This window comes from Bos indicus, chromosome 14 (genome assembly GCF_029378745.1).
Source record: "Bos indicus isolate NIAB-ARS_2022 breed Sahiwal x Tharparkar chromosome 14, NIAB-ARS_B.indTharparkar_mat_pri_1.0, whole genome shotgun sequence".
Classification (NCBI taxonomy): Eukaryota; Metazoa; Chordata; class Mammalia; order Artiodactyla; family Bovidae; genus Bos; species Bos indicus.
The window spans coordinates 52360997-52387467 of NC_091773.1; the positions used below are offsets into that span (position 1 = coordinate 52360997).

The 26471-nt window shown below is 34.9% G+C and overlaps 1 protein-coding gene across 7 annotated transcripts in view; it reads left to right on the forward strand.

Annotated features, from left to right (window-relative positions):
* Window positions 1-26471, forward strand: part of CSMD3 (CUB and Sushi multiple domains 3) — a 1461887-nt gene that overhangs the window by 1253850 nt on the left and 181566 nt on the right. For 5 of the 7 annotated variants that reach the window (XM_070802767.1, XM_070802766.1, XM_070802772.1 and 2 more), the window contains 4 exons: window positions 5264-5377; window positions 5877-5972; window positions 7539-7742; window positions 19900-20024. In XM_070802767.1, coding sequence (XP_070658868.1) covers window positions 5264-5377; window positions 5877-5972; window positions 7539-7742; window positions 19900-20024 — 539 coding nt within the window. The remainder of the gene's footprint in view (window positions 1-5263; window positions 5378-5876; window positions 5973-7538; window positions 7743-19899; window positions 20025-26471) is intronic. The other 2 variants (XM_070802768.1, XM_070802771.1) reach the window with 1 other exon arrangement.

Consider the following 26471-nt stretch of genomic DNA (forward strand, 5'->3'; position numbering starts at 1 on the left):
TGTAGCTATTTTTACATGTTTATTTCTGCCTTACTAAGCTTCCTTGTCTTCCTATATCTAACTTGCAGTAATATATATAATATTATAAAAATGGATTTTTAACAAAAGAGTAAAAGATATTTTTTATCATTTATTATGCATAAAGAAGGAAAATTCCTTTAAAATGGTGTTTCCTTTAAGAAAGTGCTTAGTGTTTATAACCTACTCTAATAGCTTGAGAGCAAAATGCTTTTGATATCTACATTAACTCCCCAGAGATAGAGAAAGAAGAGCCTGGAGCTGAGATGCAAAGAATTCTGTTTCTCTGTCAGAAACTAAAAAAAAGAAGAGAGTTGCTAATCATTCCAGAACGCATAGTCAGCCCAGACTTTTGGGGTTAATTGTATCCTTAGAGGGGGAAAGTGGTCGTCTAGCTATCAGGTTGAGGTATGAGATTCTAGACCAGTGTTAAAAAATATTTCTTTTTTTAATTTATTTATTTTAATTGGAGGCTAATTACTTTACAATATTGTATTGGTTTTGCCATATATCAACATGAATCCGCCATGGGTATACACGTGTTCCCAATCCTGTACCCCCCCCCAACTCTCTCCCCATACCATCCCTCTGGGTCATCCCAGTGCACCAACCCCAAGCATCCTGTATCCTGCATCAAACCTGGACTGCTGATTCATTTCTTATATGATATTATACATGTTTTAATGACATTCTCCCAAATCATCCCACCCTCGCCCTCTCCCACAGAGTCCAAAAGGCTGTTCTATACATCAGTGTCTCTTTTGCTGCCTCACATACAGGGTTATCGTTATCATCTTTCTAAATTCCATATATATGCGTTAGTATACTGTATTGGTGTTTTTCTTTCTGGCTTACTTCACTCTGTATAATCAGCTCCAGTTTCATCCACCTCATTAGAACTGATTCAAATGTATTCTTTTTAATGGCTGAATAATACTCCTTTGTGTATATGTACCACAGCTTTCTTATCCATTCATCTGCTGATGGACATCTAGGTTGCTTCCATGTCCTGGCTATTATAAACAGTGCTGCGATGAACATTGGGGTACATATGTCTCTTTCAATTCTAGTTTCCTTGTTGTGTATGCCCAGCAGTGGGATTGCTGGGTCATAAGGCAGTTCTATTTCCAGTTTTTTAAGGAATCTCCACACTGTTCTCCATAGTGGCTGTACTAGTTTGCATTCCCACCAACAGTGTAAGAGGGTTCCCTTTTCTTCACACCCTTTCCAGCATTTATTGCTTGTAGACTTTTTAACAGCACAGTCATGACTACTATACAAACCTAAAATAAACATGTTAAATTTTGTATTTAAGTCATTAATTAATGAGGGACCTAGTAAAATGTTACAACAGTTCAAGAAAGAATTCAAATAGCAAAATAGATTGATGAATTGATAGAGAGACATTAATAGAATACTGGAATGAATTTACAAACTTGCAAAATTGCTCTGTCCATTGGATAATAATGGATTAAATATGGCAGAAAGTGAAGAGGAACTAAAAAGCCTCTTGATGAAAGTGAAAGAGGAGAGTAAAAAAGTTGGCTTAAAGCTCAACATTCAGAAAACTAAAATCATGGCATCTGGTCCCATTACTTCATGGGAAATAGATGGGTAAACAGCGGAAACAGTGTCAGACTTTGCTTTTTTGGGGCTCCAAAATCACTGCAGATGGTGATTGCAGCCATGAAATTAAAAGACGCTTACTCCTTGGAAGGAAAGTTATGACCAACCTAGATAGCATATTAAAAAGCAGAGACATTACTTTGCCAACAAAGGTCCATCTTTTCAAAGCTATGGTTTTTCCAGTGGTCATGCATGAATGTGAGAGTTGGACTGTGAAGAAAGCTGAGCTCTGAAGAATTGATGCTTTTGAACTGTGGTGTTGGAGAAGACTCTTGAGAGTCCCTTGGACTGCAAGGAGATCCAACCGGTCCATTAAAGATGATCAGTCCTGGGTGTTCTTTGGAAGGACTGATGCTGAGGCTGAAACTCGAGTACTTTGGCCACCTCATGCGAAGAGTTGACTCATTGGAAAAGACCCTGATGCTGGGAGGGATTGGGGACAGGAGGAGAAGGGAAGGACACAGGATGAGATGGCTGGATGGCATCACCGACTCGATGGACATGAGTTTGGGTAAACTCCGGGAGTTGGTGATGGACAGGGAGGCCTGGCGTGCTGCGATTCATGGGGTCGCAAAGAGTTGGACAGGACTGACTGACTGAACTGAACTTGCATTACACAACAGCCCCCATAAACACAGGTAACACATAATGATGTGCTAGAAAATGTCTTGTTAACCAAAACACAACATCCAGTTACCTTTTGGTCCACCTTAAAATCTTTCACATTTTCCTTCCTAGTTTAGTCTGAAATACGCAAAGGGTAAAGGAAGAAAGTGAAAGTGTTAGTTTCTCAGTCTTGTCCAACTCTTTGCCATCCTATAGACTGTAGCCCACCAGGCTGCTCTGTCCTTGGGATTCTCCAGGCAAGAATACTGAAGTGGGTTGCCATTTCCTTCCCCAAGGGATCTTTGCAACCCAAGGATCAAACCCAGGTCTCCCGCATTGCCAGCAGATTCTTTACTATCTGACCCACCAGGGAAGCTGTTGCAAAGAGTACAGCTGGCTATTCAGAACATTTTAGAGTCAAAAGACCTACTGCTATCTGAACATATGAAAACTAAGTAAATTTAGATATTTAGAGGCTGAATAAGTAGGCAAACAGAGGGGAAGCCATTTAATTCTTGATACTTTTGACCGAGAAAGGGAGATTTGGTTCACAATTGTAATGCCTCAGTTTAGTAAGCCAATAGTTAACCTGAGACTATGTAGGAAATCAGATCACTATGCAACTGCTCTTGAGTCTTCATATACAAAACACTTATCCAACATGTACCTTAAAATTCACTTTCATATAATGATTCAGTACCCTCTCAAAGTTTTTGCCTGATAAAAACTGTTTTTAAGATTCTATTGACCATATTACTGCAGAGTAAGGTTGCAGTTCAAGAGAAGTAGCTTACTGATTGCTTAATAAAGATTCAACACTCAACTCTCTCATCTCCTACCCAATCTCATCAGAGAATTACATTAACTACAGACTAATATCTCTCAAAAGAGTAGTTTTCTTTACTTAATATGATATAAATATGTCATATTACTGACTATGTCATTAAAAGCCATAGTCTCAACATACTCAATTTATAGGTGACACAAAATTATAGTCTACTGTAAAGAAGTAATAATTGAGAATAAGAAGCTTACAAGGAGGAAAAAAGAGGGAGTATTTTTTTCCCTTTTTCCTTAGAAAAAGATCTTGGATCACTGTGTATGTTAGTTGTTTTATATGTTATTTGTAAATACAGTGGTTTGCTTGGAAATTTGGATTATTTGAGATATTTAGATGAGATCAGATCTGTTCAGGGTAGCATGGCCATGGATTATTTGAGATATTTAGGAAGACAGAGTTATTTTGGAGACAGAGATAAAGAATGTTGCATTTTGACATTTTCCCCTAATGACTCCCCATAAACATACAGAGAAAGAATGTTATCTGCCAAGAGTCTTGTTGCACAACCTACTTGACTTAGCAAAGTTCTGATGATTAGACTACCTTGATTTTGATGGGTTAGGGGGTGGAGGGGCACTTGGAAAGACAGTGGCAACATCTGCATTTTAACAGAAACTTTTCAAGATATATTTGAAATCAGATCATCCAAACATCAATCTAAACAAATGCAAAAACAAAACAAAAACTTTCTTAATATTTTTAGGAGTATTTTTGAAATAGCTTTGGATTTGGTAGACCCAAATACGGATTTTTTTAAAATATCTGAACTGAAATTTTTTCATAAGAGTTGTAAACCATTAAAATAATTGGCTACACGTATGTGATTTGATAGAAACATAAATTTGTTTCCATGACATTGAGATAGTGTTTTAAGGAGGATCGCTTATGAAATTCAGCCCTCTACAGTTCAGGAATTATCCTAAGTAACAACACTCAATCTGTGCTTATTTTATTTTACCCCACAAAGAACTGGACTGAGATCACCAGCTTATTTTAGTAAGCCAAAAATAAAGACATGTGGCTTTGTTTACAGTATCGTGTGTGTGGGTTCATATGCAAAACTCAGTATGTTTCAAATGAATAAGCCTGCATTCATATGACCACTGTAGGGTAACCATAACCTCGATTTAAGGGGTAAAATATGAAGAACTTTATAAATATTTGTTCAATGTAAGTTTAATTACAATATATGATTTTGAATTTATAAAAGCTGCCTTGCTTTTACATTATTAAATGTTAAAAAAATCATACTCTTTTTAGACCCCTCAATTTTTCTATCCATGAAATGTTTTAAGTATGAATTTTATTACCTATTTCCCTTTTTTAAGACACAAAACACTAGTTGATTTCTACTCTGTAACAGGTTCCTTCTTTTAAGTTATAGTTTAATTATTTTCAGCATGTAAAGTTAATATATTATTAAAGGAAAAGTACAAAATGAAGTAAAAAGGAGGCATATATAAAACTATTGGTAAGTGTGTCAGATCTGTACTTACCACAAACAAGCAATAATTTTGTAAAATTGTATATCTTAATTAAAATATCTTAATTGCCAAGAAATGATAAATAATATGTCCTTATTTTGGCAGAAGAAGAACAATAATTTTTTAGGGATCATTTTCAATTTAGAATGTGGATTAAACACTGTACCTTAGAAGTATCTTGCTATATTTTTCTAAACACTATTACTTATAATGGAATAGCATTTTAAAAGCAATCTAAACTGAATCCCCTAAACTAAAACTTTGTCTATCTCATCTAAAAGAGGAAAAAAAAATTAGAAAAAGAGAAGAGAGTCGCAAAGTGAAAACAATCAAACTACCAATGGAAAAATTAAAAAGTAGTTATTATACATTATTAATTACCAACCTTATGATTTCTGAGCTAAATTAAAAGTTATGCCCATTTAATTTACTTTAAAAGCAATCTTCTTAAAATTTTATTGCATTTAGGTCATGTTCATTACTTTTATGACCTGAAGTACATGTGTTAGGCATATCAACCAATTGGCACACATCCTCTTTTAAAGATAGAAAAAAAAAGATGACTATTATATTGTAATACTTTGTTCTCTCTCTCCTCCTCTTTCTATTTTTTTTTGTTTGTTTGTTTTTTGTTTTCATTTTTGGATGATTGGTGATTTGTTTGCTTCTCCTGGTTCCTGTTGATCAGTGGTGTTTGGCCAGTTTGTATTTTTCCAGACATCACTCCACGATGTTGTTGAGGTGTATGATGGGCCAACTCAGCAATCTTCTCTGTTATCTTCCCTCTCAGGATCCCATTCAGGTATCCTTTACTAGAACTGCCATGCATCAGTTATTGATAAAAGACTGACTTTGATTGGTAATGTAGTGAAAGTTGAGATTTATATCATCCATATTAGAAATAAAGTAAACTGAACATAAAGTCATTACTTTTTTAAAAAAGAATAGAAACGCAACAGTAATTCAGACTCTTGATAAAAATATAACCATTTTCTGGGATTGTAATCAAGTAAATATAGTATTTAGTCACTTTGTCCATGGTGTTTGATGTAATATTTAAAGATTCTTTACAAAATGAGGCAATATTATCAAAATGTAATAAAAGCCTTCCAGTAAAAAAAAAAGAAAAGGTTGCAATTGAAGCTGATCCCAAAATAATATATTGTCAGTGGTAGAATATATTAAAGTAATTTAATAGAGCATAGATTGATGTTTTCAAATGACAGTGTAAATTAGTATAATTTGTTAGGTTTACTGAATGAAATTATTTATGATATCTTAGTGTTTGTTTTGTTGAGTAGGAGAATCACTTCCACTGAGTTCAGGTAATCAGATCACAATTCGATTTACTTCAGTTGGACCAATAACAGCTAAGGGATTTCACTTTGTTTATCAAGGTAAGTGACCCTGTAGCATAGAAACACACTAAGGAATGTAATCAGTTTCCATGCTATGTTCAGAATTGTTGAATGATGAGAGCCTCATAACCATAAAGGACAGATAAAAGTTGTGTGCTTTAAAAAAAAAATTGTTTTGCATTTTCCCCTTCCCCATTATTAAAGCATTATTACTTTTACCAAAGTAAAAAAAAAAATCTGTTGCTTCCATCATCATTCTCAAGCAAATTTCATGCTTTTCCTTGTTTTTAACATACTGTTTTTAAAACATCTTTTTTTTTGACAATGCTTCACTCTACATATTCTATTTCCTTATAGTCTAGCACTCTAAGAATGTAAAAACTTTTTGTGTTGATGTACTTAGACATGCCAAGGAAATCATTACTCCATTCTAAAATTGTAGTTTCTCATTCTCTTAGGAGAATTCAAACTTTCTTCATGATTATTAAATATTTTTGCACAATTCAAAATTAGTTTACACAGTTTTTCTGTCACTTATAATAGACAAACTTCCACATTATATAAAACTAAATTAAGAGCTATCTTCTGAATATTTTATTTGAATTATATATGATCAATGTAGTTATTCTCAAATGTATCTTGAACTTTATTCCAAATAAATTTATAAACACTTGTGATTTGATATTCTTATTAAACCCTCTTATTCTAATTATAATATTGGCTATAATATTACACTGTTTCATTCTTAATAATAGTCCCTCTGTAACAATGCGTGGTATTATGATTTTTAAAAGGCACTCTAACAAATGAAATTATTTTCACTCAAGTGACATAAGAGGAATCTATTTGGAATTCATCTTATCATTTTTTGGACTATTGTCAAACTCCTTAATCCCATCTGTATGTGTTTTAAAAAGAAAAAACATCCTGTTATCATTCTGTCTTTAAAAAAGTCACAATTGAAGAACATACCTAAAAGGAATTTCAAATTTGATATTGTATGGTTATTAAAGTTTCTATTGTTGTTAATCTGTCTGACTTCTATTCTGCTTAGCCTGAACATATTGTCTTCATCAATAGCAAACATGTTTTGAACAACTAAGTTTATGAATATGTTGTGAAATTAATCAAGTGTTTTTGCTTTTTTAAAATCTGTGTTTTTAGGGAGCAAATAGTGTTAAAAAATTGGCATTGCTTTACATAACCTGACATCTGCTTTTTGTATGCTTGGCATTCCAATTTAAAAAGAAAAAAAAAATGTATCTGTTACCATTCCTTAAATTGAAATATCTTTGCTCATGCTACATTGTTATATTTATAAAAGTATGGTAAAACAAAAAACAGAAAGTAACTGATATTGTTTAAAGAATCCAAAATAAAAATGTTTTTAAAGAAAAAATCTTAATGACAATAGCAATATTTATTCATTTTGAATTTATTCATTTCATCATGTATGAAATTTTAAACTTTTATAAATATGTTCAAATTGTTACCTAAAGTTCGAGTTAGTGAAGATTTCTCTGAAATCTGTTTGTATAGTCACATTTTGAAACCTATATTTCTCTACCAAACATGAAATTAAAATCCACAATTATTTGTACGCAGCTGTTCCTAGAACAAGTTCCACACAATGCAGTTCTGTACCTGAACCAAGGTTTGGAAGAAGGATTGGCAATGAATTTGCAGTTGGTTCATTGGTTCTTTTTGAATGTAACCCAGGATATATTCTCCATGGATCCATTGCAATTAGGTGTGATACAGTGCCGAATTCTTTGGCCCAATGGAATGATTCCTTACCTACCTGTATTGGTAAGTTTATAAATTTGTATGTTTCATGTTGTACATATTGTATATCAAAATTAGTTATCTTACATCTGTCAATATTTAATACTTTATTTGTTATGATGTATCTAAATATGGAAATTACAGTGGCTATTTGATGCAATTGAGGTGTGATGTAATCAATGAAAATATACATACATATTTCCAATAACACAGAATTGGAATGCTATTAATATGGCATTATTAGACATCACCATCCTTTAAAATAAACACTTTTCATTTTTAAAATTTATGCAAAGATGTCTATGCCAACATATAAGGAATTTACTTATCTTTTAAAGATCACAGAGATTGATTTTTCTGCATATTTTTTATCAGCAAAGAAATTAGAAAATACACATTAATACATTTTTTGTTTCCTTTTCTCTGTTAGTTACATGCATGCATGCTTAGTCACTTAAGTTATACTGACTCTTTGAGATCTCATGGACCATATCCCACCAGGCTCCTCTGTCCAGGAAGCTCTCCAAGCAATAACACTGGAGTGGGTTGCCATGCTCTCCTCCAGGGGATTTTCCCTGGGATTTTCTCAGGGATCGAACCTGCATCTCTTTTCCACAGAGCCACCAGAGAAGCCCCATTTAAGTTATATATATGTTATAAAAATATAAAATAAGAAATTTTCCCAGTCTTTCACAGATATAAGTGGAAAAACTTTAAATGGGTAGATGGCAATAGGATTAGTCAAATCTCATTATTTGAAACTATTTTTGTAATGTTATATCCAGGGCCTCTGAGGTGGCACTAGTGGTCAAGAACCGTCTGCCAATTCAGGAGACATAAGAGATGTGGGTTTGAACCCTGAGTCAAGAAGACCGTCTGGAGAAGGAAATGGCAACCCAGTCCCCTCTTCCCACCTTTAAAATCCCATGGACAGATATGCCTGGCAGACTACAGTCCATGGGGTTAAATCAGATATGACTGAGGACTGAGCACACAACACACATATACAGTTTATATTGATAAACAAAATGCAAGCTTTATAAACTTAGCTCTGCTAAGTTATTTGAAGCAGTTAAAACATTTTCTAAACAATAAAAATATCAATAGTTTAGAATCTTATCATATTTCAGGATCATTACAATGACTTTTGGATCCTGTAGAATTCCATGGATGTTGAAAATGTAGACTGTAGTGAAGTTGCTTTCTTCTCTGTTCTAAGAGCATGTCTGGAAATTAAGTTTTTTAATTACATATTGTAAAACTAAAAGAAGAATAGTAAAGCTTAATCTCAGGTTAAGAAATAATTCTAATGAGTTCTTCCTCATTAAAGTTTTATTAGCATGAGATTTGGAAAATGAGAGGAAGGTTTTTTTTAAATAAAAGATAAGTAAAATTTTGTTTTTATTTTAATAATCTCAATTCCCTACTTTGTGATAGAGAAGATATGCGTGTATATATAAACAATATAGCATGTACATTTATAAATATATAAAATCTATTTTTAATAACACATCCTGCCATACCTGAAAAGAAATTTTAAGTAGTTTTTATTTTTAACATTTAAAAACATATTTTACCATATTTTAACAGAGATTAATGTAATGTTAGTTCATACTTAATTAGAATAATGTATTTTAAACAGATTTTAATTGAAATGATATGGAAGTTACACTCATTTCTACTGAGGAAGGAGTAAAGATAAAGTTTGGTGATATGCATTTATATAACACATACTGCATATAGGACAAAACTGCTTTAAATCTTTTACCATTCAAATGAGAACATAATTAATATTTGTGCTTGGGAAATGTGCAAATTAGGATTATCATAAATTAAAAAAATAAAACAGAGTGGTACAAATTGGGCCTATCATAAACAAAAATGTAGGATCTAAGTTTCTATAGGAACTTGATATCACCACTCCCTCAAACAAATATATCTTGCATATTTCACAGAGTATTTTTCTTACAACAAAAAATCTAATTCTTCCTTATACAGTAAATGGAATGGGAACTGTTCTTTTATTTTTCTTTTATTTGTTGAAAACCACATACAGAAAGTAATTTTAAACACTGGAAAGCTATAAATGACTCCTCAACTTTCTTCTCTTTCAACTAAATAACCAGTTTCTAGTATGATTTAACACTTCCCATTTGCCAGGTTTCATTCTGAATAATTTAGCAATAAACACATATTTAATTAACTTCTTACAGCAAACCTATGGAGAAGTTACTCTCAGAATTTACAGATGAATAAACTGAGTCTTAGAGAGGTAAAACAGTTTTCTTTAAAAGGGACACAGCCTAATAAGTAGTACCATAGGAGCAGGATTTGAAAATATTTTCTGATTCCATACTTCAATGTGCATGATAGAAAAGTTTTTTCCTTTTTGTTTTGACTGATAAGCTAATTTCCTAATTCAAATTCTATATCTTTTTTATAATGTGGAATTTCTTAACCTGTTAAAGTATATTTTTGACAATCAGCAAGCAAAGGAGAAGAAATCATTTGCACTTAATGTCTCTCCTCTTTTGCACCTAGCATAGAGCTATGGTTAATGGGACAAAAAGATCTTTATATACTTTTCTACTCTCATAAGAGAAAATAGATAATGCTCTTCCTTATGACCACACTATATGTTGAGTTTATAGCCTTATAAAATGTGAATATATTAATTATCCTAAAAGATTATGAGCTGAGAGAAATGTTCCTTTATGTCTAGGCCAAAATTAGTCATACAATATGCATAAATCAGAAATTACATTGCTCCAATTCAGTTTAATAATTGAAGGAAGACAAAAGATAATAAATCTCTTTAGCCTTACAGTGGATTTTTAAATATTGCTTTCTAAATATCAGGAATCAATCATTATTTCTGCCTCACTTTTCTCAGTAATTATTTATATCATTTCTCTGTAACTTTTAGTTTCTTTATGTACATAGTGATATAAAATATTAATACCATACAATGGAAGATAATGAATAAGTAGCTGTCTTCCTTTCATTTCATATATATTATGAAAATTCCCTCAAGACAATTATAAAAGCAGATTGATAAAGAGACTTATGGAAAGGCATAAACTAGCTCATTAATCTTTAAATATTATTGAAAACATTCATTTGTCCATTTAGAGTGTTCAAAGAACCAACATATGCAAAACAGTGTCCTAATTAATAGAAAAAAAATTGTAAGAAATCATAAAAAACTGAATAAAGTCTTCATAACTGGGAGCTGTAGTAGATTCTCAGTATAAGGGTCAATTGAGTCTTGGGTAGTAATAGGCTTTGACTTTAACACTAAATTGTGGTGAATTACTACATGAGTCTGAAAATTTTTGCATAATCTCTGATTCTCAATTCCCATATCAAGAAAACAGGGAAGTTATAGATTTATTGTGACTATTACATATTTTAAAGCCTTGGCAAAGTTCTTGGACTCACGTAAGTACTCAAAAATTAAGTTGTTTTTGTGCTTTCCAAATTCTCCACCATAAAGTCAGAACATACAACTTCAATTCTAAAAGTATTGGATCTCAAATAAAGAACTTCTATGTAGTATTCATAAAGGATTTGATATTATTGATTTTAATCTGTTGATATGTAGTTTTAATAACACTTTAAAATTATTATATGTAAAGATTATCTTCTGAAGATTTTTGCATCTTGGAAAGGTCTAAAAGCATGGGCTTCTATTAGTTTTTCTAATTCTGATAATTTAGTTCCTTAAAAGCGAGATTTTTTTTCTCACTTAAAAATTTTCAGAAAGGCTTTAGGGAAATATAATGACAATTTTCTTGAGGATAATAGTAATTATTAGAATATTCTATTTAGGGGTTGTAAAATTTCTTTCCATCAATTTATAAATTTAAGGACAGTTGATTTAAAAGGAGCAGACTTATAACAATAGACATATATTCATGATTTGCTTTGGTTTTAGTGTTTGTCTTAAATAAAAAATAAACTTGAAATTAAAATAACGATTACCGTTATTCTAATTGGTTGAAAAATATATGTTTAATCAAAGTTTGAACATTACATTATCCAAAATATTATATTTTATTTTGTCCATGAAGGTATGATGATAATGTTAGAAAGAGGAAAGAGATAAAAGGGAGAAATGAGCTGAAATTAAAGAAAGAAGGAAAAAAAAAAAAAACATGTAACAATAGTTTAGGAATAGGAGAGGGAAATAAGAAAAAAATATAATATTCTATGTGACGGAAAACAGAGAAAAAGAACTGTACACTGTAAACATTTTTGTTTAAAGCGGAAGAAAACCCCTATTTTACATGATTATCGCAAAGCTTTTCCATATGTCAAATGTGTCAGTTGATTAATCTTGGTGTTTTTGCCATAAGAAATAAGAATCCATGTAAAGAAAAAGATCAGGCCATTTGACTATAAATTCATTTCAACAAGTGCAGAAGCTTCTACCAAGCATTAAAGCCTTTGAAAGCCTTTGAGACCTTGCCATGGCTGAAATACAACATCAGGAGTAAATGCTAACAGACTGTCATCCTTAGCCTAGATGCATTCAGCCTCACTTTTTACTTTTAAGGTGAAAAGATGAGGGACTCAGGAGCCATTACACACTCTCTGTCAAAAGTCCATTTCTCTCTAGATACCTGGGCTTTTTGAGAAACATGTGAGTGCATCTATGGTGGGTGTTTAAACATAAAACACACTACCTTTTATGTTGCATTGGTTTGAAAGCGCATACTTAGATACAGAAAATTTTATCAGATGGCTTCTGTTTCCTGACAAGATAACACAAAAAGGGCATATTACTTTATATCACTTAAAAAAGTAATGTATACTTTGTAGAACAGGTATAAATCCAGAAAACTGAATGGGATTTGTATGAGACAAGAACTAGATTCTAAATGACAGTTGGATGATAGCTCACTTTAGGTTTTACCATTTGATCCCACTGCTAGTCTTTACATAAATGAAAATATACTTTGCATTTCTATTTTTAGCTATAAATATTTTTAGTTTTAAATGTTATGAATAAAAATGATAATGTCTTTAAGTATTCAAAAATTCAGAAAAAGAGAAGGCTTGATGTCTTAATTCAAATATGAGTCAAATGCAGAGTTATCTTAGGTTGATATTAAAGAATTATCTGTAATTTGTGTTCATCAACCCACTCCACTATTCTTGCCTGGAAAATCCCATGGACTACTGTCCATAGGGTCGCAAAGAGTCGGGCATGACTGAGCAACTTCACTTCAGTTTCTGTTATTTGGATAAAATTCTAACTGCTTCAAAGTCTTTAAGCTTTCGATTTTTTCTCCTTGGAAAATCATCCCCAAGATACCTTTTGGGCTTACTGCATTGCTTCATTCCAGTTTTCACCTGAATATCTTCCTTGACCATCCTATCTAAAGTAATTTTCTTCTACTCATCCTCCATTTGTTCTTTATATCTTTATTCTGTTTGTTTGTTTGTTTTTAAGCAACAACCATTCACCAGATTATATATAGTTAGGATGCTTCTCTGGAGAAGGCAATGACAACCCACTCCAGTACTCTTGCCTGGAAAATCCCATGGATGGAGGAGTCTGGTAGGCTGCAGTCCATGGGGTCGCTAAGAGTCAGGCATGACTGAGCGGCTTCGCTATCACGTTTCACTTTCATGCACTGGAGAAGGAAATGGTAACCCACTCCAGTATTCTTGCCTGGAAAATCCCAGGGATGGAGGAACCTGGTGGGCTGCCGTCTGTGGGGTCACACAGAGTTGGACACAATTGAAGCGACTTAGCAGCAGCAGCAGGATGCTTCTCTAATCTTTCTTGCCCTCCTCTTCCTGTCACTATATTCTATTTTTTGCTCAACCAAAAGAGGATGTGGCATACAAGAGGTTTTCAATAAACATTTGTTCAATGAATGGATTTTAGCAGATAAGTTTGATAATTTCATAAATTTTTATAGAGATAGAACAACTGACCAACTTCCCAAGTCCAGAACCCATGCTTTTTCAACTTCAGGCGTTCACTGCATGGTGATATTCTTGTTCAGTTTGCTTGCTTAGACCTTTAAAAGCCATCTTGAAACTACAAGACATTTGAGAATCCGTAGAAGGAGGCATAGGTAAAACATACACAGTAGATTTTCATAGTGTATAGGTAATTTTATTCTGAGAAAGAACAAATTCTCTATATTTTACAGTTTAATTATATGTTTGTTAATCTATTACAGAGTATTATACATAATGATTTTATTTCCCTTCCCTTCACTGGTTCAATGAATACTCAGTTGATAGCTTAGGCCAAATGAGCATCCAACAATTGAAACCAAATAAAAGCAGTGACCTACATTTCTAGTGAATTCCATGTCAAATATAATTGTTTGAGTTTCACAGTTCTTATTACTGCTATCAACACTTTTGTTTTTTTTTTTTCTGTCATAGTAGAACTAAATAAAATGTTCATTAATTTTTTTAGAAAAAGTTGATATATTGAAATTAAATGGTTGTCTTGAAAGCAGCCCCATTAGACATGATACGCAAATTGTACTTATAGTTAAAATGGTCAGATACTGAATTAGGTAATTCACAAATTTAACTAACCTGTATAAAAAAACAATATTTAATATTCTTGTGCAAATCTGTCTCATCAAGTAGTTCTTAGGTAAATTATAAAGCACAATAATGTTTTTATAAGAATGTTGGACTTTGAACAAAGGTAAACTTGATAAACTTGCTGAAGACTGAACTTTATCTTCTAAATTTGACCTTACTACACTTCAGATTTCTTAAAATTTTTAGTCTCTGAAAACCCAAAATTCTCTTCTCTCTGAGATTCTGTGATTTGAAAAAGCCCCTGTAGCCACTAATAGCTCTGACAATATATGGCCTTAGGCATAAGTATTTCTGTTAGTGGGAGGTATCTTTTGAAAAGCTCCTGAACATGCCACTTACCTCCCTTCAGAAGAAGTGTTTAATTAGCTGCTTATCCCATCACTCTTATCAAGCTTTGTTTTTTTCAAGTCCTTTAGCAACCCAGAAAGAACTATTTTTACTTATATTGGATCCATGGCAATGCTTGTCCACACTGTCTTTTTTCAGTGGAAAGAAACAGATGAAGAAATACATATAGTATCTGAATCTTCATTCATTGATTCGCTCATCCATTCAATCATGAAAAAGTTATTAAATATAATAATGAATAGCACTGACTAGTATTTGTATGAAGTGCTATTAAGCATTATCTCATTTAATATTGACACCAACACCAGGAGGTAGATAAGAATATTCTTTTTTTTACAGATAGATAGTGAAACCCCTATGGTTTAGAGACAAAAAAAGGAATTAATATTTGTACCCAAGCTGCTTGATTCTAAAATCTGTTTTCTTAATCTGTATGTTATATTGAATAATACTGATTAGAAGATATTAAAAATATACAATACATTCTTTTTAAAATAGAAAAGAAATACTAGGAAAAGTAATATACAAAGGATATAAAACTTTGTAAAACATTATTGTGTGGTAATGCACATCTGGGAACACACTTATAATGTATTTTCTTGGGAAAAATAAAAACAAGTGAAGTAGAATTAAGTATGGCTTCTTTAGAAAAATACTAGTAGAAATGAATGATACAGGAATGGTAAAAAGTAACTTTACATAATCATAAGATTTATACAGATAGACAGTCACTCAGTAATTTATTTAACAAGCATTTATTTAGTTTACCAAGTATTAGAGAGATCTTTTCAAGAAAATTGGAGCTATCAAGGGAATATTTCATATAAGGATGGGTACAATAAAGGGCAGAAATCATAAGAACTTAACAGAAGCAAAAGATATTAAGAAGAGGTAGCAAGAATACACAGAAGAACTGTACAAAAAAGGTCTTAATGACTTGGATAAACATGATAATGTGGTCACTCACCTAGAGTCAGACATCGTGGAGTATAATGTCAAGTGGGCCTTAGGAAGCATTACTACAAACAAAGCTAGTGGTGATAGAATTCCAGGTGACCTATTTAAATATTTAAAAGATGATGCTGTTAAAGTGCTGCACTCAATATGTCCAAACTTGGAAAACTCAACGTGACCACAGGACTGGAAAAAGTTAGTTTTCATTCCAATCCCAAAAAGGACAATAACAAAGAATGTTCAACTACTCTGCAATTGCACTCATTTCACATGCTAGCCAACAGTGCTCAAAATCCTTCAAGCTAGGCTTCAGCAGCACATGAACTGAGAATTTCCAGATGTACAAGCTGGGTTTAGAAAAGGGCAAAGAACCAGAGATCAAATTGCTAACATTTGTTGGATCATAGAGAAAGAAACAGAATTCTGGATAAATATCTGCTTCCTTGACTACAATAAAGTCTTTGACTGTGGATAACAGCAAACTGTGGACAATTCTTCGAGTTGAGAATGCCAGACCACCTTACCTGTCTCCTGAGAAACCTGTATGCAAGTCAAGAAGCAACAGTTAAGACCAGACATGGAACAACTGAGTGGTTCAAAATTGGGAATGGAGTATATCAAGGTTATATATTGTCACCCTGCTTATTTAACTTATATGCAGAGTACATCATGCAAAATGCTGGGTTAGATGAATCACAAGTTGAAATCAAGATTGCTAGGAGAGCTATCAACAACCTCAAGCATTCCAACTCTGTGCAACCCCATGGACTGTAACCCACCAGGTTTCTCTGTCCATAGAGATTCTCCAGGCAAGAATACTGAAGTGGGTTGCCATGCGCTTCTCCAGGGGATCTTACCAACCCAGGGATCAAACCCAGGTCTCCTGCATTGCAGGCAGATTGTTTACTTCAGAGCCACTAAAGAAGCCCAAACATACAGAAGATACCATTCTAGTGGCAGAAAGGTAAGAGGAGCTAAAGAGTCTTCTGATGATAGTGAAAGAGAAGAGTGAAAAAGCTGGCTTTAAACTTAACATTCAAAAAACTAAAATCATGGCATCCGGTGCCATCACTTCATGGCTAAAAGTTGAGAAAAAATGTAGAAGCAGTCACAGACTTTATTTTCTTGGGCTCCAAAATCACATGATGATGACTGCAGCCATGAAATTAAAAGATGCTTCCTCCTTGGAAGGAAAGCTATGACAAACCTAGACAGTGTATTAAAAAGCAGAGACTAAGTCCGTATACTCTGAGGTATGGTTTTTGCAGTAGTCATATATGGATAGACCATAAAAAAGAATGAGTACCAAAGAATTGATGCTTTCAAACTGTGGTGCTGGAGAAAACTCTTGAGAGTCCCTTGGACAGCCAGGAAATCAAACCAGTCAATCCTAAAGGAAATCAACCCTGAATATTCATTGGAACAACTGAAAATCCAATACTTTGGTCACCTGATGTGAAGAGCCGACTCATTGGAAAAGACCCTGATCCTGGGAAAGATGGGAGACAGAGGAGAAGGGGATGAAGAGGATGAGATGATTGGATAGCATCATTGACTCAAAGGGCATGAGTTTGAGCATACTCCGGGAGATAACGAAGGACAGGGAAGCCTGGCATGCTGCAGTGCACAGAGTTGCAAAGAGTCTGACACGACTTAACGTCTGAACAATAACAACAAAGTGCCAGGCACTATTCTAGGCACTGGCCACATAGCTCTGAATAAGAGGATAAGGTCTCTGCCCTTAGGGAGTTTACTTTTATTTCAGATAATGGTAAATGCTATGGAGCAAAAGACAGCAGAGGCTGGAGGTTAGAGGAAGACATCCAGAGCATGCTGCTGTTTTAAATCCAAATGAGATGAATGAAGAGGGGTGGGATATATGAAAGTCAAAGAGGTAAGCAAGTCACAACAATAATCTCAGGTGTCAAGAAAAGAGTGAATGATGGCAAAAATGACAGAAGAATTGGGAGAGGCAGAGCAGAGGCCAAGTCATAGAGTGCCTCAAAGGCTGGAACAATTAGAATTTTTCTAAGTTGTGGAAATTCACTGACCTATAGAAGATACGATCTCAGTTTCTGGAAAATCACTGTGGCTAATGTAAGGGATGGGGGTGGTATAGAAGCAATAAGACTGAATAGAAGCCTATTGCAGAAGTGAAGGGGAAACTTAATGTTGATTTAGATTCGCAGATCATGATCAGTGATGAGAACTGGTAAACTTTCGGATATATTTTTAAAATAGAATTGACATAGTTTGCTGATAGGCTGAATATAGATGTACATGTGAATTTGAAAAGAAAGATGAATTGAGTTCTATATTTTTGGCTTAAGAATTAGGCGGTAACATTTACTGAGAGGGCAAATAATATAGATCAGGGAGAATTTAAAAAATCTTGATATGGACGTATGAATTTTGAGATATTGAGTTGACATATTATTGTATAACTCTGGGTAGAAGTTATGGCTAGAGATAAATGTTTAGTAATCATATTATATAGCTTCCCTGGTGCCTCAGACAGTAAAGAAACTGCCTGCAATGCCAGAAACCTGGGTTTGATCCCTGGGCCGAGAAGATCCCATGGAAAAGGAAACGGCTACCCACTCTAGTTTTCTTGCCTGGAGAATCCCCACAGACGGAGGAGCCTGGCAGGCTACAGTACATGGGGTTGCAAAGAGTTAGACACTACTGAGCGACTAACACTGGAGTCATAGTATATAGATGACACGGTAATAGATGCCATTACAGAAGAGCAGTGGTTAAAAAGAGATGAGAAGATGGTGTAGGTCACAGAGAGCTAGCATTTGAATTGAAAGGATCAGACGGAGGATGAGCTAAAATTTTCTTTATCACACTGATTTAAAAGTTTGAAAATGTAAAAAGTTTGTAGCATTCTTTTGAGCAATTACCCTAGATTTTTTGCATTCAGTTTTAGAAGTGACACAAAGTTGTATAATTACCTTTAAAAATTATTACAAAAATATTTTCTGATATTTCATCATTAGAGCCAGATTAGGACACATGTCCAAGGATCATAGTGCCATTAGAACATAAAATAATAGTAGTTGTAGCAAAAGAAAATATAATTTACTGACTTCTTACTATGTTTCAAGCAGTGTGTAAGCTTCTTTATGTGCATTGTTATCGTTTAGTTGCTAAGTCGTAACTGAATCTTTTGAGACTCCTCTGTCCATGGGATTTCTCAGGCAAGAATACTGGAGTGAGTTGCCATTTTCTTCTCCAGGGGTTATTCCTGACCCAGGCTTTGAACCTGTTTCTCTTGCACTGGCAGATGGATTCTTTACCACTGGGCCCCAGAGAAGCCCCTTTATGTAGATTATAATATCTATTTACTTTCTACAAAAGCCCCTTGGAAACAATTGCATTATCTTTTAATAAAGCATCTGAGTTTCACAGAATTCAAGGACATGTCCAACATCACACAGTATTTAAAACTGTAAGTTTTGTCATTCCCAGAGTCAATCTGATACTACCAGCAGTGTAAGAATTTTGCTTTAAGATTGGTACCTTTGAAAAATGTTAAAAGTCTTTATTGTCTTTAGAGCAAGTCTCCGTACGTATTCTTTCTTTAGTAGTTGTACTGGCAGTAACCAGACTGTCTCCATATTGAGTATTTTCTTTACACTGAATAACATGAATGTGGAGCCAAACTACCAGTATTCAAACTCCAGTTTCATCTCTGACTATGTGATCTTGAGAAAGTTAAACTGTTACTGCTTCCATTTCCTCAGCTGTAAAATGAAGAGGATACTTACTCGTATATTGTTGGATTGTTGGGAAGGTTTAATAAGATAAAGTATGTAAAAGTGTTTAGAAGAGTACTGGTATGTAGGCTCCATATAAATGTTATAATCATAACATAATTGTAATCATCATCATTATTACTCTGAAAGGGATTTTATTACTACTCAAAAGATACATGAAGAGAAAAAAATATAAAATAATTATTCAAAAATTCTTTGTGTATGTATGAACATTGTTTAACTTGTGCCAATGAACATTTTAGTAATATACAAATAATATGCTATTATTGAATTAATTATGGAATGACTTTAGATATGCTATCGCCAGGTTATCCTTTAATATCTAGTTCTTTTTTGTGTGCTATAGGAAGTTTTTGTGCTATAGGAAGACAATTTTCATGGTTCTTTTGAGTTTTAAAGCATAATATGATTTGATTATGTTTGCAAGTCTAGTATCTATGTTATTGCTGACCTTTTCCTTATTTTAATCTTTTGCGTTAGAATTAACTTCCTCTCATGGATTGTTTTACTTTCAGTGCCCTGTGGTGGAATTTTAACTAAGCGCAAAGGGACTATTTTGTCTCCTGGATACCCTGAGCCTTATGACAACAATCTGAATTGTGTATGGAAGATCACAGTGCCAGAGGGAGCTGGCATTCAAGTAAGAATATTTAAATTTTTCTTCTTTTCATTGTATATTTGAAGTTAATCTTTTCAGAGATGACAGGACACACATAATTTCGAGAATTTCAGCCAGTGCTTTTGACTTGCATGGCTGAATTTAAAAAAAGATGTGCGTGTTCAGTCACTCAGTTGAGTCCGATCCTTTGTGACCCTGTGGACTGTAGCCCGCTAGGGTCCTCTGTCCATGGAATTTTCCAGGCAAGAATACTGGATTGGGTTGCCATTTCCTCCTGCAGGGTATCTTCCTGACCCAGAGATTGAAACCACATCCCCTGTGTCTCCTGCATTGCAGGTGGATTCTTTACCTGCTGAGTCATCAGAAAAGTCGTAAAGAAAGACACTTACCATTATTTTTTTTCACCTGCTGCTGCTGCTGCTGCTAAATAGATTCAGTCGTATCCAACTCTGTGGGACCCCATATACGGCAGCCCACCAGGCTCCTCTGTCCCTGGGATTCTCCAGGCAAGAATACTAGAAAGTGAAAGTGAAGTCACTCAGTCATGTCCCACTCTTTGCGACTCCGTGGACTGTAGCCCACGAGGCTCCTCCATCCATGGGATTCTCCAGGCAAGAATAATGGAGTGGGTTGCCATTTCCTTCTCCAGGGTAATCTTCCCAACCCAGGGATCGAACCCAGGTCTCCCGCATTGTGGGCAGAAGCTTTAACCTCTGAGCTACCAGGGAAGCCAGGTTCCTTCATCCATGGGATTCTCCAGGCAAGAATACTAGAGTGGGTTGCAATTTCCTTCTCCATTTTTCACGTGCAAGTAACAGAAAACCAATTCATGACTGCATAAGCAATAAGAAAAATATGTTGCTCCATATAACAGTGAATCTTTGAGTAAGATGGTTTAAGTGTTGTTTATTGCAAAGGTTCAGTTGTATCATTCCTGACCCAGGTTTTTTCCATCTCTGTCCTGCAATACTTAGCATATTGGCTTAATTCTTGGACTTCCTCTCTCATGGTCTTGAGATAGTTATAAAATCTCTAGGCATAACAGTATTTCTCAGCAATGGATGGAATGGAATGTTTCTATGTTATGTACTTCTATAATGTCTGAGAACTTTACACAAACTTTCCAGCAGACTTTCCATTCTCTCCTGTTGACCAAATTTCAATCATATCCATTCCTAAGCCATTCACTGGACAATAGCAAAAGACTTACTATGATTTGGCTTTGAAAAAATCAAGATTAGTCATCTGGATCTGGCAAGGGGCTTATCCTTCTCTGATGTACACAGCTCTCACTCAGTTGAACAAAATTGTTCTCTGTCAGCAAGGAAGAAGAATACTAGTCTACAGGCTGTCAATAGTATCTACCATATTACTCCAATTGTGACCATTTTGTATGGGGAGCACTTTGACCGGCTACTCTGTTTGAGAAGAAAATTGTTTCTGGGAAAGTAGATAGCCTTTTACTGCTGAGTCAGTGTTTACCCCATGGAACATAATTAAACTTCACAGAACATTACACAGACTATATTTCATGTGTGGATGTGAGAGTTGGACCATAAAGAAAGCTGAGCACCACTGAATAATTGATGCTTTTGAACTCTGGTGTTGGAGAAGATTCCAGAGAGTCCCTGAGACAGCAAGGTTATCAAACCAGTCAATCCTAAAGGAAATCAGTCCTGAATATTCATTGGAAGGACTGATGGCTGAAGCTAAAGTTCCAAAACTGTGGCCACCTGATGCGAAGAGCTGACTTATTAGAAAATACCCTGATGCTGGGAAAAACAGAAGGCAGGAGGAGATGGGGACGACAGAGGATGAGATGATTGGATGGCATCACTGACTCAGTGGTCATGAGTCCAAGCAAATTCCAGGAGATGGTGAAGGACAGAGAAGTCTGGTGTGCTGCAGTCCATGGGTCACAAAGAGTAGGACACTACTGAGCAACTAAACTGAACTGAACTGAACTGATATTTCATAAAAATAACTTGCTGTTCTCCAATTGAGTCATAGGGTTTTCCTTGAGAAACTTGAGATGCATATATCAGTCATGGAAAAAATAGCCAATACGTGATTCATTAAAACTGAACTTAGATAGAAAAATAATTTTCAATAAAAAGTAAATTTTTCGATTTAACTTGATAACTTTTCAGAAAATTTAAAAAATTACTTAATAGATGTCAGGTGTCAATAGGTCAGTAAATGAATGAGAAAATTTGAAATGTACTTTTTCAGTGTTTTAAAAATATTAGCAGTCAAAATACTGCTTATATTCTGGCTAGTTGTGCTATTATTTTATGGTCAACTTTTAAAATTTGAAGATAACCAATACACTCTATCCTGTTATTGGTAGAATTAGCAAAGATTTGAAGATGGTCCATATTCCAGATGGCATAGGCAATCTGAAATGAGCTGATACCTTTAAAATCTTCATGGAACATTTATTGTATCATCTGGTTATACATTTATGCAAATTATATTAGAGCATCTATATATTGGCATCAGCTTGTCCATTTTTACCTCATCTTAAAATAATAAACCCCTGGCATTTTCCCTCTAGTTCTCACCCTCTGTTCCCAACCCCCTGTGATGTTGCTTCAGCGTCCAATGCTGTATTTGAGTCACTCTTATAATGATCGGGGCTTCCCTGGTGGCTCAGAGGTTAAAGCGTCTGCCTCTAATGCGGGAGACCTGGGTTCAATTCCTGGGTCAGGAAGATCCCCTGGAGAAGGAAATGGCAATCCACTCCAGTGTTCTTGCCTGGAGAATCCCATGGATGGAGGAGCCTGGTGGGCTACAGTCCACGGGGTCGCAAAGTGTCAGACAAGACTGAGCAACTTAACTTTCAACTTTCAACTTACAATGATCACTGAGGAACATGCCATTAAATCCACTGCACTGCTCATCTTCCTTATTTTGTTAGCAACATTCTGTCGTGTCCATTCTCCTCTCACTCTTAAGATATCTTTCCCCTCCATTCTACCTAATACTCTCTTGAATTTTGTTTTGTTTTCTTTTCTACATTTATAGTTGTCGCTTCTATATCTAGGAGCACGATCTCCTCTTCTTCAATTCATCAAATATGGTGTTTGTGAGATTCTGTGTTCTTTGTCCATCTCACGTGGCACCATTCTCTGTGCCACGTTGTCTACTTTCATAGCGTCAGTTACTATTATGTGCTGATGCTGAATCGTAGTAGATAATTAGAAAATATCTTTTTAAATTAAGGATTGAATAAATGATGATTTCCAAACCTAATATTTAACCTATACATTTCACCTAAGTTTGCCATTTATCCAACTGCCCACAGAACATTTTCAGCTAAACTTTTTACATCTCTCATATATATGTGTGTGTGTGTGTGTGTGTGTGTGTGTATGTGTGTGTGTGTGTGTTTATTCATTTTGGCTGTGCTGAGTTGTCATTGCTGTGCACAGCCTTCCTCTAGCTGCAACGTGGGAGCTGCTCTCTAGTTTTAGTGCACAGGCATCTCATTGGAGTGGTTTCTCTTGTGGAGCATGGACTCTAGGGTGCATGGGATTCAGCTGTAGGGTGTGAGCTTAGTTGCCCTGCAGCATGTGGGATCGACCTAGTGTCCCCACATTGCAAGGCAGATTCTTAATCACTGGACACCAGGGAAGCCCCTAAACTTCTTACACCTCTAATTCAACCTGTTCAAAACTGACTTCATGACTTTTTTTTCTCAAAGTTGTGAATCTTCCCCATTTTGCTCTCTCAGAATGAACCCCTCATCGCATTCAATTGCAGCAGCCAAAAACCTCGATGATTTTTTTTGTGTTCACGTACACAAAGAACTATATCAGTTCTTTAACAAACCTCTCAAAGTCTATTTTCTTCATCCACACTTTGACCACTCAAGATTAGGTGGCCATCATCCCTGTTCCAGGTTCTTATTCTCCTCCAATCTATTCCTCACAGGGCAAAGAGAGTAACTTTCTAAAAATAATAATCTAATGCTCTAAGTTTCCTGCTTTACAATACCTCGATTGTCCTCTCTATCCTGAACTCCTTGACACAGATGATTACGCCTTTGTGCTTTGTCCTTATTTCTTGCCTCTATTTCACTTATTTATAGAAACCTGACTCTCTCTTGCCTCTGGACCTTTGTAAATGTTGTTCCTTTTACTGCCAATACTCTCCATCATATCCTTTATTTGGTTTATCCTTCCTCATTATTTCTATCTCACCTTAAAAACAGTTCCTGTGGAAGACCATCCATGAACTTGAAGCAACGTTAAGCCCTCTTGCTACATGTTCACATTGATCACTGCAATATCCTTATATCATGATACCCATCATATGTTACTGTTTTGATTTGTGTGCTCAGTTGCACAGTCCTGTCTGACTCTTTGTGACCCCGTGGACTGTAGCACACCAGGCTTCTCTGTCCATAGGATTTTCCAGGCAAGAATACTGGAGTGGGTTGCCATTTGTTTTTACTTAATTACCTGTAAGTTCATGGCGTAAGTAACTAAATCTTTTCTGACAGCTAGCACAGAGCCTAGCAGTCTGTGCTCAGTAATTATTTTTCAAATGAACCAATGAATATTTCCAAAAGCGGTGAAGTTTTAGGCCACTTTAAGGAGTTAACATAGAATACTGGACTAATACTGAAGATAAGGTTATGTTCTATATCATTGTCCTGGCAAACACTGTTCACAACTAGAAACCTTGTATCAATGATGCTATGAGATCTTTCACTGAAGTAGCATTTCATTTAATGATTGTACCTTAGAAAACAAAGTTTGAGTTTAGCACAGTATTGGTCAAAGTTACAGATTGTGAAGCATATTTTAATGTAAATACTTTGTATAACTACAAAGTGCTCTTTCCTAATTAACCTCTTATATGTTTGCTAATTTTATATGTCCGTGGAGAAGAAAATGGCAGCCTGCTCCAGTATTCTTGCCTGAAAAATCCAGTGGACAAAGGATCCTGGTGGGCTGCAGTCCCTGGGGTCAAACGTGACTGAGCAACCGAGCACAGTTTTAGATGTATCACTAAATCATAGAAAATTATAACACACACACCCATAATTTAGGACATATTTGAAATTTCACTAAATTCACCTAAAAGCAACCTGGCTAGTACACCAGATTTAAAGTAATGTTTATTGTCTTTTATTCTTTTGCACTAAACATATGTGCAAATAAAGATTTATATGAATATTCAGTAAATCATATATGAAATGGGATAACCACTGGTAGAGAGAAGAAACATTTGTAATGCTGAAAAAGTTACAAATAAGATAGAATGACTGAGCATTTTTGGGAAATAACCTCAACAAATAAACTAACTTATTATGTTTCTATTACATGAGTGGGAGGAGTATATTCATTTTTTTCCCTGTATATTTTAGCAAGGTATATTGGAGGCAGAATTCCAAAGAAGCTACAGTTAATAGTAATGGAATTATCAAGCAAAGAGCAATCTTTAAAGTAAAATGGGATTTGAATGTCTCTATAAGGTATATATGGTTTTAGTTATTGGAAATCCATTACCTCATAAAGCTGTCCTGTTGTCATAATGGACAACTCCATCTAATTTAAAGTTCTTCTGAACACTGAGTCTGTATCTTCTCCTTTTTAAGGCTTTTACTTGACTCTCATTTGACTTTCTGTCACAATGAATCTTCAACCATTTACTTAATTATCCTACACTTCTATGTATGCCAAACAACATTCACAACTTGCACAGAATCCGACTGGCAAATTGCATTAGTTTTCTGTGACTCCTGTAACAAAGCACGAACTCACAAGTTTAAAACAACCGAAATTTTTCTTTCACGGTACTGGAAGCTGGAAGTCCCAAATCAGTCTTACTGCCCTGAAACAGCAGTGCTGACAGGACTGCACTCCTGCCACCGTCCAGCTCGCCTCTGCTCAGCCTCCAGGGAAGAGTCCTTTCCTTGCCTCTTCCAGTTCCTGGTAGCTGCCATCATTCCGTGGCTTCTGACTTGTTCAGTCACTAAGTCGTGTCTGACTCTTTGCAACCCCATGGACTGTAGCACACTAGGCTTCCCTGTCCTTCACTGTCTCACTGAATTTGCTCAAACTCATGTCCGTTGAGTCAGTGATGCCATCCAACCATCTCATCCTTGGTCATCCCCTTCTCCTCTGACTACATCCCTTCAATCTCTGCTTCTGTGATCACGTTGCATTCTCTTCTGTCTGTGTCAAATCTTCCTTGACATCTTATAAGATCATCTGTGATTGCCTTAAAGGCTCATTTAAATCATCTAGGATAGTCTCCCTATCTCAAGATATTTAGTTTATTCACATTTGAAAGATTCTTTCCCATACGAGGCAATATTTACAGGCTCAAGGGATCAGAACCTGATTATTTTGGGGAGTTATATTCACACATAAATGTCCAGAATTAAACAGATTTTCTTCTTCTTACAAATGTAATAAGTTTTCCTCTAATCTACCCCATGGCTTGTCTCTTCTA